General features: G+C 45.1%; 1 protein-coding gene across 1 annotated transcript; it reads left to right on the top strand.

Moving 5' to 3' along the window:
• The first annotated feature begins 634 nt into the window (after positions 1-634).
• LOC135391050 (calcium-activated chloride channel regulator 1-like) lies at positions 635-10,955 on the top strand. Its single transcript, XM_064621136.1, has 7 exons — positions 635-748; positions 3,984-4,082; positions 4,257-4,378; positions 4,782-4,947; positions 7,131-7,422; positions 8,920-9,029; positions 10,656-10,955. The coding sequence occupies exons 2-7, from the start codon at positions 4,005-4,007 to the stop codon at positions 10,953-10,955; spliced, it is 1,068 nt and encodes a 355-aa protein (XP_064477206.1). The 5' UTR covers positions 635-748; positions 3,984-4,004.
• Positions 10,956-14,636: the final 3,681 nt, after the last annotated feature.

Raw genomic sequence — 14,636 nt, forward strand, 5'->3', positions numbered from 1 at the left:
AAAACGAGTCCTGCGGCTTATCTGCGGTGCGGCTAATACGCGTGAAAATACGGTAATACAGTAATCCAGAGCTGTCCCTTGAACCTTGAACCACATAAATTTGTCCAAGTCACAGAAATTTGTGTTGGTTAGGTGTGCCTATTCCGTTATTAATGTTAGCCATTTGCGAAGATAAGATGAATTGGTTAAGTGTCGCCTTGGGTGGCTTTTTCCTGCGTATTTTTCCTGGACAGCTGTCCCAGTGGACCTTTTGTACTGGGCCTCCCGCATAGAATGTGAAATGAAATTTCTATTCGTAGACGGCTATACTTTTTGGTTCGGCGAAGGAAGTGTTGCGACACGGGAAAGTGCATCCATTGCGCTTACCAATGCATTGTTATTGTCCGTCCGTTCGGCCCACTGCGACAAGAGCTGCGAACTAATAAACCTTCACTGAAAATAATAAAACTGACGTTCACAATGATGTTAGAAAAATGATCAATTATAGTCTACTGGGCAAAAGCGTACGTTTGGTGCTAACAACAGGAAATTCCTCTGAGTCACCTCGGTAAGCGAGACTGCGTTGTTTACGAACTAGCAACGCGCACAATCTGAAACATGAACGCACATCCTGAAGCCTTGCAGCGTCCAAATGTTTTGAAAACGTGATGGAAAAAGGATGGGTTGACTACTGCTACGGCCAGTTGGGAAGGACGTGAATATAAGAGCGAGCAGCTGAGAACCCCACGTTAGGGATTGTGCGAAGCAGGTAAGTGTGATTGGTTGTCATAATGTGAGAGCAACGTTGGTGACTACAGTTTCGATGTCCCGTGTCAGTCGCTGCGGTGACGAAAGTGTACGAAAACATATTATGAAAAGTGTTTTAGTTTAACGAAAGGCCGAATGACGCGCTAAAGAGGATTCCACTTATACGCGTGTTTTTGATTGTTCCACTAAAAACGCATGAAGCAATCATATTCTGATACGGTAAACACGAGGAGTCCCGCGATCCCTCTGAGTAAGTGTTAGGGGTATCTGTCTTTTTTTTTTTCTTGTATAAAGTATGTCCTGGATAGCTCGGACCAATTCGAGGAAAGCTCTCCCCAGCGTATTTAAAGGGTCGAGCTGGACAACGACATGGAGAGATTGAGAACGCTAAAAACAGATGAGCGCGCTAACGACATCTTTATTGCACAGAGGAGCCGGGTGTTAAAAGTTCCCGTTCCTTCTCAAGCACACCAATGGACGCCATTGTTGAGCAGACCTTTACTATGATCAAGGAGGTCCCCCAAAGAACCCGTTTATCTTGGAACACGACAAGATAGCGACATATTCTTCTAGATATTCCATTTCCAGATCTTGCCAACACATTACGTCGATGTTCGCGTGATCATGCGTTCACACAACAGAAGGTCTACTCTAGTTACACATAGCCGCGAGACGTTCTGCAAGTTTAGCCCTCGAAAGCTGCTGTTATACCATATATTCATAAGATGCCACCACTACCTTCAAGGTTCAGTAAAGTGTTACCTAACATGCGAAAAACTTCTACCGCCTTGTAAAGCAAAAGAATTCCCACGAAATATTTCCGACCAATTTTTTTTTATCACTGCTACGGAATTTGGTTTACAAAATCGTTGCCTCCAAGTGTAGACCACACCCATCCAGTGTGACTCATCCATCCAGTGTAAATCGTTGGTAAATAAAGAAAAAGAAAAACACAAAGTCCGCTAGAGGAACTTGGCGCGTGACTTTGCTATAGCATACGTCATCTCAAGCTTTATGGAGAACTAATACCAATGGAAGAATTATACACTAAAAGAACTTCCAAGTTTAGCAATCTCATGTGATGCATTCTATAGAACGAGGGTAATTGGCTAACCATGTTGTGCTTGTCTGCTATACAACGCAGTTTTCACATAATTTGCCCGGGTTTATAATATAGTAGGAGCTCGTATCTTCTTTTCTCAAAGTGTCATTGTCGTGACATAAACCCGCCACTGTTACCGCCGAGTGCGTGCTTTTGGCAAAGCTGCCATCCTGTTCTGGTCGTACGCGATAGAAAACATCATTGTGAGGTCATATCACTTTATTTAGATGTCGTTTTGTCGACGTATTTCTGGCGTCATAACGCAAAGAGACGAAGGTAGTTTGCCTGTGCAAACTATGTTGTGCTTCTTTTTCAACATGGTAGCCAATTTCTCCGTAGTTTAAGTACATCGCATCGGCTCACTGATTCTTAAAGGTACTGTAAAGCAGTAGACAAGCATGATATGCCGGTGATGTGACTAGATAATTTGTTGCTTCTAAATACCATATGCGGAACCATACGACCGACAACGCTCTATAAATATTTTTAATTTGCCAGGAAAAATGCGGAGTAGTGGAGCGGTGCGACGTATGGTGTCAAACAACCCCCTGTACAGCGGGCAACACTGAAAATTGGTATTACACACTATTACATCGGAACTTCGTTATTTTAGTAACCATATATTATTAGTTTCCCTGTTTACTATGCATTCTGAAACCCCTGTTCACAGTGTTTTTTGCGAAGTAACCCAGCGCTGGCCGCTGTTCGATGGAGGCTCTCCCTACTTCTCTGCTGCGCCTGCGCGCTCCTTCGGTTCGCGGCCTCTTTCGAACGAACAAACTCTCTCTGTGAACCTCTGTGAACAAACAAGTCCCGACGCTCTCTGGCTTCTTGAACGTCTGACACATTTTTTTCAACGGCTCAGCATTTCATTTCAGTTCACTTATCCGTTTATCCTTAGGACCGATCCGTTCATCATGTGGACCGTTGTCTGGATTGCAAAGGCGGATTTTATGGTGGATTGTTATGCCAGTGTTATACGCATGCAATGTGGTTGCCGCCGTATGTGGCAGGAGTACGGATTCATTTCGAATACCTAGTACAGTGTTGCCCGTAATCTTTAATTGTAATTTTCTAATTAATTGCACCTTCGATTGGAATGAAACTTGCGCTTTTTTTGTCCTTGTGGCTCGGACTATCGAATAGCCACACTAAATGACATTTGATCGGTGCTGCTTTACACTACCTTTAAGTCGCGGTCGTCATTAATTCCAAGTCGTCAACAGTTACGAGGCCTGCGCGTCTTACTGCGAGATTATCGAAAATAATTCTATAAAAATAATTACCGAAAGACATCCAAAACGTGGCGAAGACACAACAACTGCATTGTTTGGCCGCCGATCACTGACGTGCGACCAGGACCTGTCCAGGATGACTTGTGTTCGCCCAACAGGCTTTCGTCTACGGAACAATACATTGGATGCCACCCCTGTAATGCTCTCTTATGCAGCCATTAAAGCTACAAGGTCACGGCGGGCAAAAGATGTTTCTACCTTTCCCAATCAGTGTTGTACGTATCGCCGTTACTGTAATCGATACTTTTTCGGTATCGGAGTGCCTATCGCGATACTTTTTTAAACCGGTATCGGAAAAGTATTTCCGTTACAAGTTTATGGTAACGCGGTCTCCGTATCGTTACTGATACCGATACTTTTTACTGCCCCACCCTTTCTTCACCGACATTTCACGCTCTTATTCATTGTCAATGGCCCGCCTAGCCCTCGACAAGAAGCCTGTGGACACGTCTACGTGCTCCGTAACTGGAATTATGGAATTATACCAAACACATGTTCACTGCTTTTCTTAGAAACTGGAGGAAATAACCATGTTGTGTTCAACAAAAGAGTTGAGGTCAAGGAACAGAGGTGAAGTCATTGACAGTGCGCTCTGGATTCCACTGCTAAGCTGCCGTGTCTCACTGAGTCACGCTCACATATACTGTGGTATTGTTAACTTCGGATAGGAACGCGAAATAGGGCAGTGTACCGCCTCAGCGGCGGTGAATCGCCCACCCCATCACCATCCAATGTATGTGTGTGTGTGTGTGTCGATAGGATTCCTTGGTCATTGTACTCCAGGGTGTATGTGGGCCTGACACTAACGTAATTGTCATACTGGCCTCTGTCAACTGCAGGAGAGACCACGGCCTGAAAGGATGGTAGAAGACGAGTTCCGGAACCAGCTAACCAAGTCAAGCATTGCGTGCCCGTGTTTTTACTGCAAAACTGTTCACGTAAGCGATATTTCTATATGTTGCATCATCTTCGTATTCAAATAAAAGTATCGGGCAAAGTATCGCGTTACTTTTTTTAGTACCAGTAGCGGTACTCCGTTACTTTAAAAAAGAAGTATCGATATCGGTACTTCGATACCTTTTACTCAACAAACAACAACAACTTTATTTCAGGATGATGGATGGAGAGTTTCATCGCCGGGGGCGATACTCTACCCCATTGCTGGACGTGAAGCGGGGAATGAAGTAATGGGTCCCGTTACAATGAGGATCGAAGTCCTGTGGCGTCCAAAAAGGTGAAGAGAGCCCTGAGGGCAGAGCGTTGGTGAGCTGGATGCGGCCAGGGACCAAGCAATTTTGTGAGGGAGAGGGGGCGTGAGTCTAGCTCGTTGAGCGAGGCGGAGAGTACGGAGCGGGAAGGGTGGTAGTGTGGGCAATGGAGAAGAATGTGCTCGAGGTCTTCAACAGCACCGCAGTGACTGCAGTGGGGAGAGTTAACTTGTCTCAAACGGTAGCGCCACTGTGCTGCGAAGGCCACGTCGAGGCGCATTCGATGAACTAATGCGGCGTCTTGACGTTGCCTATACGTCTGACGTAATTCAAGTAACGAGTATCGGTATCGCGATACCACATTTCGGTAACGGGTACAACACTGTTCCCAATCCAGGGACTGACAAGTTCTCGACTTTGTTTTTGCAGGACTATAAGAGCACTCGCTCCTGTACTCCTTGTGCTCGTGATCTTTAAGGGGTCACTGTGCATTCACGTCATCCAAATCGACAAAATGGATGACGGATACGAAAATATCATGGTCACGGTGCACAGAGATGTGAACGAAAGTCAGCAGCTTTTGGACAACATTAAGGTAAGGATTATTTCATAATCAGCATATCTGGTTGTACAAACAGCAGCTATGAAATTTGTTCACGCCTAAGGCAGAATACAGATGTCAGCATCCGGGTAGAGCCAATACATTAGAGAAGCAGGATGGGCTTTCATGTTGCAGACTACATTTTTTCAGGTGTAATGGTACAACATACGGTACACTGTTAAAACAGAACTTCACCACATAGCACGCTCCTAGCCAACCGTCATTCAGAATGATATCATTCTGAGTCCTTATTTGCTGAAAATGGGAGGAGGCGCCTATCTGGGACATATTATGCTTGTCCCAGATGGGCTCCTCTCCCTGATTTGAACGATTCATGACACAGAATGATATCACGCGGTATGGTGGTTGGCTAGGAGCGTGCTCTGTGGTGAAGTTTTGTTTTAACAGTGTACATGAATATATGTGACATGTAAATGGTGAGAGGGAAAGAATGCGAGAAAAAAAGGAAAGAAAGGAAGCTACGTTGCCTGTCACGTTGTGTGCCTGCGAGGGAGTTCGGGGAAGACGGGGTCAAAGAGGACAACGGAGAGGCGAATTGAGCCACCTGGGACATCTGGGAAACAGTGGTGAAGGAACTCCCTGTGAATGAGTGGCCTACGAGGTGTCCACGGGAGATGTGAAAAAAAAAAAAACTATAAGAGGAGCATAGGCAAAGCGATGATTGTGAGCATAAAATAAAATGTGCCAACGTGATATACTAGATGAGTTGACAATGGGAGGTAGGTCTTACTTTCAAACCATGGGGGTGCAGAGATTTTAATTTACTGATCACGTTGGATTCGCGTTGTTTTTTTACGCTTATTCTCTGAAATAAAACCACATTCTGATACTATGATTTCGTTACCTATGTTGTGATGAGGATGGTTGAAGCGGGCCCGAAACAGAAGATATGGTGATCACTTAGGAATGCGAGTTTATGTCTGTAGAATCTTTCTCGTATAGGCTTACTGTTTCTCCCACATACCGGGCATTGCGTTTGGCCCACGGTATTAAATAGCACAGATTTGTGGTGTTGCGGTGGAGATCGTGAGTTTTAACTGAAAGGTCACCGTCAGCGCTGTGGGAGCAGGAAGGATGTAATGGCGCGCTTTACAAGGTGTGTTACCGCACAAGCAAAACAATTGAGTTGCTGCTTTGTTGAAGGGGAAGAATATTTCGTAAATTATTACATCTGCGGAAAGACGGGGGAGTATGGAACGTTTCTTTATTTTCGCCCGTCATCACTTTGTAGGATATTAAGATGTCTTTTGAGGATTGATGAGAATCGAGGATGAGGATTGAGGATGTCTTTGAGGAGAATTGCGGGACACCTACTCTTAAAGTTGGCTTAACCTGCGAACTCGCTGCCCTCCATTGAAGCTAGGCATTCCGTCGGCTTTCCATAGAATATCCATTAGCACTGAGGGTTTAAAAAAAGTGTCCACATCTAGGCGTGACGGCAGATGTTTCCCCGAGTGTCCACAAGTGGATTGGTAGCTCAAGACCGTCACGTTGTTCTTCTCTCTCTTTCTTTTTTTTTTTTTTCTAAGGGACTTATTTTCGGCGTGTTGGCTTCATGGCAGACTACATTGGTGGTATGTCTTAATCCATTAATTGCGTCAAAACCAGGGCTTCCCCCGAAAGTGTCCACATTGGACATGAAAGACTGGCCTGCCTTGTGCGCTCTGCAACTTTCCCACGACGAAAAAAAGTACACGATAGGCCTACGATGACTTTCAGAGTATTTCTAACCAAATTGCTCGAGCTGTCGTGTTGCGTTGATGGTGTCGTGGTATAGTGAGAGACACTGAAAACATTGCTAGGAAGCTAGGTCTCTTTCGTGTTCCCTAGTCTCGGGGTTTTACATTATGCATAGTGAGAGAGTTGCAGATTTGCGTTCTTGGGTTCGATCCTTAGTGTGGCACTTTTGTTTTTATACACATATATTTTTTATTTCATTTATTATTCCTGAAGTACTTTATAATCGCTACATTTCCATTATTTTCTGTTTGCTTGAAGCGTTGCGAATGATTCGAGGCAGGAAATACATTTACTGCGTGTGCCAGCAATCAGAAAGCAGTAAATGTTATCAAATATGCTTTCGAGGCGCGAGTCACTCAGATGTGGTATGTATGTTTTCTTTTCGATTCCTACTAAACGTACACACCTTCTTGCAGTTACTGTTCCAGGCAGCTTCAGATTTCCTACACACAGCCACAGGCGGACGCGTCTATTTCAAGACAGTTACAATAGGCGTGCCGAGTACGTGGCAGATAAGGAAAGGTGTGAAGAGGATCCTGGCCGATGATTACATGAGTTCCCACGTACGGGTGGAGAACTCGCCCCATGGAGAAAAACCATACAGCCACCACATCCGACATTGTGGGGAACACGGACATTATATCCGTATCACACCACAATTTGTTCTTATCCTGAAGACGACGACCAAGAAAAACTATGGTAACCCAGGTATGTTTTCGTTTGGATCAAACCAAATTTCGACAATGCGGCGCTTTTACTTGTTTTAAAGTAATGGGGTGACATTTAACGTGCTTTCGAACCCACTGCAGACTAAACATATTGTTGCTGGTAGGGTAGAAATCTAGCGAACCGGTAGAGATGTACGAAGGGAGTTGCCTCAGGACAGTAACCGCCGATATTTCGAACAGAGACTGTTCGAGAAAGATGAGAGAAGATGAATTCGAAATATCTGCGGCTCCTGTCGTGAGGCAACTCCCTTCGTATATTGTTGCGGGGTTCGTTACCTTGATTATGATCGTATTACCGATAGACGACATTCAAAATTTTCCTCCTTGGTAATAAGCTCCGCTTTTCTTTTGAATATGTTCATTCTGTGGTGACTGTGCAGTCAAAGTTGCGGAGCGCTTCAAGAAATCAGCCGCTGACCACGCCCCATTTTAGTACCCTATCTCTTACGCAAGCAAAGACGACAGCGTACTAAAACTCTCATGTGTTTCTTTGTAACACAACGTGCCACTCACTTTCCTCACAAGGATTTTGCGAAGGTGTCCGAAACAGGGGCTTAACATTCCTCATTATTTCTCAGGCGTTTATTTTCTTCATTAGGGGATGGGGTGAAAAAAAAAAAAAAAAAACTCGTTGAACTTGTGTGAACAGCAAACGTATTATTAAAACGTAGCTCGCCATTAAAGGTATTTACTTTAGAACATAGGTACAGTACAAATACACACAGGTAATACTATTCATGCAGTTACAGGCTGCTACAGTATAATGATTATTTCCAGAAACAAATGGAAAATAGTGTTGCCTTGCACTCTTCAGAACACCGTTTAAATGGCGTTTTGTCGCACTTATGTACTGTTTAATACATCGTGGGACGTGGCTGTGCATGGGCATCCCTGATGCTGCCTTTCTACATTATAAAGTATGGCTCTTGTCAGAGACATTTAGATGTATAACGTGTTTGTCAACCCTGCAGCCCGCGCATAAAATACTATTTCTACCCCTTCAGATTCCACGTTAATAGTTGCGATATAAACGTTTTCTGTTGCAAAAAAGATACCGTCAATGGAGAGAGAGAGAGAGAGAGAGAAATACATGATGACGATGATATGGGGATGACTTCCGCTCATTGAGCAGAATGCTACCCCATTGCTATTGGGGGGAAATGAGAGGATGGTGATGAGGATGATGCTGACGACGCTGACAGGAACCGTCAATGGAAACTCAATCAGCGTCTTGTGCATTCGAATGATCTTCGTCGGCGATCACTTTATCATTGGACTTTATGAGGAACAACTGTTAAGCATAGAAAACAACCGGTGAGAAATCCGTTGATAAATCTCTGGGACAAACGTTCGCTGAAAAAGACTAGGAATAATAACATATCTGGCTGCCGACGAGGCAACTCAAGTTGTACTTGCTCTCCAATGTTAGGACGTGATCATTTTTTCATTGGATGTTTCATTTCACTGGACCATTCAGCCTATCATCTGATTCACGAGTGGGCTCATTTCCGTTACGGGGTGTTTGACGAGCACGCAGCATCCGGTGATCCAGAGGGCAGACCAGCATTCTACTGCGATGGTGGAAGGGTAAGTAATTTTTTTAATGCACATTTTTTCATATGTAGTCCGTAGATAACGTAATCGTGCTAATCGTTATACACGAGGTTCCCATGGAGAATTTAAGACGAATCAAGTAAAATGATAAGTGGTTCAGTGCCCTCAGGTGAAGGTAAGCACCTCGGGTCAGCTTGCTGTTTGTCCAAATGTTCTTTCGACTAAAAGGCAGTACTGCGTTCTACGCACTACGTGTATGGGACGTCCATTTCATGGAAGTACGTCGTAAGCTGAGGATTTTGTGAACCAAAAAGTTTCGAAAGTCAATCCTGGCAAATCGTTGACCCATAAGAAAGAGTGTGATGGAATACAGTAAAAGACGGTTATTGACGGCTCTCTGGAAAAATGAGATAACGTCTTTCAATAACGAGCAATGTGAAAAGGATATGATTCATCTGGGGAATTGGTGTGGCCATTTCGTGACAATTATTTTTGCCACGATAGTTTTGCGGAACGCTCTCCGAGTGCCATACATTTGCCCGTCCTCGTGGCCATTGGGGCAGCGGATTGGCCAACTATATCCGCTGTCGTCACATACGGGCCCTCATTCTAAGTGCACATGGGTTATCCGACGACGGATCTCGTAGATCAGCGAACGCGATGACGTTATTCAAGCGACTCAACCACAGCAACGGTCATTTGATCCACCGCGGGGGCCAATCTAGCACTTTCCGGGCCATGTTGCAATGAAATGTCTACTCCAGATGGCCGATGGAAGCCACAGTTAAATGAACGCGACAGAAATTGATCAATTTGAGTTATCGCACCTGATTGCATCAGTCCTCCCTGGACGACTGATTGACACCACCTGATGGGCATTCCGGCGTCTGGATTTAAGGTGAGCAGAGGATGGGTACAAACGTACATAAAACAGGCTGGATTTTCCTTGCGGAGGCAAACATCAGCTGCCCAGAAGTTAACGCAAGATGATGAAGAGAAGATGGTTTCTTTTCAAAGATACGTCATCGGCCTCGTGAAGAAATACAACTTTCTGCTCGGGTAGATTGGCAACATGGACGAGACCCCCATCTTTTTTGACATGCGGTCAAACTACATAGTTGAGAACAAGGACAACGGGAAATGAAAAGTCCAGTATCGCTGTTATGCTCGCGTGCACTGCTGATGGCAGGAAGTTGCCCCCTGCATCATGCTGAAGCGAAAGACTCTTCCCAAATACGAACTTTTCCCAAGAGGTGCAATCATACGTTGTCAAAAAGGGCTGGATGACGGAAGACCTTATGTTGAACTGGATAAGGACAGTTTGGTGTCAGCGACCAGGTGCCCTTTCGAGCCATAAGGCTATGCTCGTTTTCGACGCGTTCAGTGGGAACTTAATATAACCAGTGAAGAAAAACCGGAGGAGAGCAAACAGAGCTGGTTGTCATCCCTCTTGGGATGGCAACCAGCTGTTGAACCTCTGTTCGAAGCAAGTGGGCTTGAATAAAATCTCCCATCTTGTATACGCGTGTGTGGTTTTTTCTTCTACATTTGGCCTCAAAATATCCCCTCCCCTTGTAATCGAGGTCGCCTTATATTCGAATAAATGCGGTATATTCTCTATTAAGTGAATTGAATTATCTTGTGTTTCTTCTATTTCAGGTTGTGAAGGTTTTTTGGCAAGGTTTTTCCCCTTCCCAGATTGGCATTACAGTTCCCAGCATTCATAAATATATTTACAGGACTGGCATTAATAAATATATTTCCACTTGTACTTTTGTGTATGACTGTCCTTTGCATGTAAACCGTCCACCGCGGGTGGTGCGGCAGAAAAAATCCGCGAAAGGAGGTGGCATTCAGCAAATTTGCACAAAAAATTCACTAATTTTGGAGATCGCAAGGGGTATTCATTTGAATCCCATCAAATCCAGTTGCCACCTAAAATGGGGCTGCCCAGGTTAGATAAGGGGCCAAATGGCGATGATAGATTGATCGATAGTGCCCCATATTTCGAGACCTCATTGGTCAGAAAGTTGAAAAAAGTAGGTGGGACGCAGCGTCCTATTGTGACGCTGAAGGTCTGTGCCCGGGATGAAGTCTGCAGGGCAGACATCGCACGTGTGTGGCTTCTGATGTCGCTGGTGTGTGTCCTCTTAGGTCCGTGATCTGGACGAACTCTGCAGGACAGAGATTGCACCTGCACGGTTTCTCGCCCATGTGTGTCCGCTATACGCCTCGTGCACAGACTTTAAAGGTGGCGCTTTGCGTGGCCATGTAGCGGTGGGAAAGCGAACTTTTTGTGTGAGTCGTCCGATATCGGAACCAGTCAAAAGTGTATGTGGCGGGCGTCATGCAAATCAAAAATGTGTGAATCGGTTGTGTAATTTTGCCGCTTTTAATCGCTTGAAAGTGCGAACGACTAATTTCTGTCCTCAGCGGCCAAAAAGGCATAAGACGATATGCAGAAGCAGGTTTGTCAGCGTTATTACAATTTTTTTTAGCTTTTCTTCCTGCGCACCGCACTTGTGTGTGTTTTCTTTTATACCTTTTACAGTAACTTTGCAAAGGTTGCACCCACACCAAAAGGAAGCAGAAGTCTCATTACCTGAGTGGGACAAAGCGACAAGATCCAAGCTAGTTGGAAGTTCATGTCTGAATTGAGAACACACATCACGAACGATATACGGTCTGATTACGGCAATCAATTAGAATCATTGGCCTAAAAAAGCCAGATAGAATTCACGGAGTAGCTTATTTTGTGACACGTACCCGTTAGACGGCCTACACCCATCTTCTTCTCCTGTCCACTTCGTGTGGATTTGGCGGGAAAACGATTACACTTGCTGTACCGGTTGTATTGAGCGCATTGCGACTGTTCCTTCTGTTCCTGTCTTCTTTTCTTTTTTCTTTTTTGTGGAGTACAGATAATGCGATTTCTTACAGATATGTCCGAAAAAATGGTACCTGCGTTCTTTTATAACAGGACGGATTACAGAGGAGTAAGCAAAGAGGCACATTACCTTCTGTATTCGTACCAATAAAATAAAACACACATATACGCTTTGTACTGAGCTCACTAGCCTGGCTCCCACCTCTCACCCGCTGTACGGGGGGTCCTTGGATGTAGTTCCCAATTCAACCTAGTGTTACAATTCCCAATTCAAGGTGGTGTTTTCCTGTTATTGGTCAGACAGGTTTTACGGTTGTTCTGTCATACTTTCTATGTCGATGAACCGTATCTTCAGCAGAAGCGGAGTTGCAAAGCCAACGAATTTTGTCGCTTGGAAATTTTGGGCTATTTTTTCCGGAGACGAGGAAAAAACCGACAAACAGTTTTTACACAAAATTTCCGATTTTTTTCCGGGGCTTCGCATCCCTAGTGGTGTCCTAAAGGAGGAGGCTGTTCTGGAGCATCAAGCACCAAGTCTGTGCGTGAGCCATGTCTAGTCGTGGGTTGGTGGATGGCGGTGCACAGCGTATAAGGTCCAGTTGTTCGGACATATCACTTAGGGAGGCGGTGTTCTTGGTCAGCGAAACGTCCAAACTGAACTGAACTCCGGCGTCAAGAAGCTGGTGCGTGCGGTAAGGTGCGAATACATACAAGATAAAGTCGCGGATACGTTCCGGCGCACCGCGGCGCGAGGCGAGAAACAGCTCACAGCCACCACGAGACCTGTGGGAAGCTGTGCGGCACAGCTGACGCTGTAAAGCTCACGTACTTTGGTTTTTATCTCACTTTCCATCGACGGCGGTTGTAAACTGGCGGAATTCTCACCTTACTCTCACAGCTGACTTCAGTGGTGCACTGAAAACATATGCGAACCATAACAGCGTGGAACATAAGATAAAGTCCGCGAAGTCCCGTTGTAATCATTTGGTGTTGGACTGCAAAGCCCACTGTCTAACACACTGTGCAATGGTTACTGAGTTTACCGTTTTGATTTCTCAAGAGGAGTCGTAGCGAATAAATGAAGTACATACTTTGGAAGGGAATTTTGAAAATATTTTTTCTACGCGTGAGTTACGAACGTTCCTTGATTATTTTGACGAATAACAGCGGTGTCATCTGCTGCAAAACTGGTCGCCTAACGTATACTGGTTAAAGGCTGAATATTTTCATGTCAGCTTCCTGAGGTCTTCGGGATACAAACAAAATGTCCCCAAATGGGGAAAGAATGTCCAGAGGACTGATCCCCAGAAGAAAAGCCCTCGGGGGAGAGGGTGTCGGGAAAGCCTGCTGTTTTTTTTAATTGGGTGTTAGCGCCGCGAAGCAACTGGGGCTATGAGCGCCGTACAGACGTGGTAAGATGAAAAGGAGACAGCAGGATCAGGAATGGGTTGGGAGACAGAGGGGTTAGGATATGCGTCCTGAACCGACTTCAGGGGGAACTGTGGCGACATTCGTCTGGAAAAAGCTTCGGAAAACCCAGGGAAAACCTCAGACAACACAACTGGTGGTAGGATTCGAACCCACCACCTCACAGGTTTCAGAACAGGTTACAGATTGATGTCAATGTCTGGTGGTTAGATGCAGGTTTAGGTCTTGTTTAGGTTGGGTTCGAGATCTATGCCTGTCCCTGAAAAGCGCCTAGTGGCGCCCCTGCTGTGCACTGCTTCGTCACAACGCTCCGGACAGTCAGTGTGTCAGGACCTGTCTTCAATGACCACTGAACAAGCATTGAACATCCCCATAGCGTAGCATGTCAACTTCTAAGAGAACACTCGACTCCAGACTGGTGGACACGCTGTGTGTTCAATACATTCTATTCTCATTGAACACTGCCCCCCTCCCCCCATATTAAAGTGATGTATAGTATCTCCTCTTTTTTAAAACTCGAATATAGAGGAGATTGTTCTACTTGAGTTCTGATCAATTGTCATGAAATGTCAAGAACCGTCAAGATTTACCGTGTCAAGATATACCGGCGAGCTCATGGATTCTGGCGTCGCTATCCGCCTTCAGAACTACTTCAACGATATCTTAAAGAAGCATTTGATCCTCTTGGATCAATACCCATTTCCGGTAACAAACCACACGTATTCCAAGCAGACTTGGCACTATAGCTCACAAAGCATAGTGCCTGCACCAGCAAGCATGGCTGGTGCAGGGGAAGTCACAACAATTTCATCTCGGCACAGGAGTAGAGATGCAAAATTTCCTGAAAATTTGAATCACTCGAAAAAAAAAAAGTTTCTTTTTGGGGTTTTCCCAAAAATTGGAAAAAATGGAAACAAACGCGGTTACTGCTGAGTCGAAGCATTGCCGGCCAAGCCACAGCATACAATGAGCTAGAAACTTTAGTAGTGTTCACCCCCTAGGCATAAATGCAGAGCAGAGCATCCCATGAGACTTTTCTACTCAGCGATCGGTAATCGGAACAACCCATTCACTCCAACCAGAACTCCGACATTATGTGAACGCGACGGCGGTCGCTTGGAGCAGCCAGACGGAGCTCTAAGTTAGTGGTTGTTGGCGGATTAGAGGCACTCAAGGCACTGCTGGCAGGTTGAAACACATCAAAGACACGAAAATTTTCATTTTTGAATTTTGTCGCCTGGAAATTTTGGGCAATTTTTCCGGAGACGAGGAAAAAATCGAAAGAAAACTTTTCCCCCCAAAATTTCCGTTTTTTTTCCGGGGCT

This window comes from Ornithodoros turicata, chromosome 1 (genome assembly GCF_037126465.1).
Source record: "Ornithodoros turicata isolate Travis chromosome 1, ASM3712646v1, whole genome shotgun sequence".
NCBI lineage: Eukaryota > Metazoa > Arthropoda > Arachnida > Ixodida > Argasidae > Ornithodoros > Ornithodoros turicata.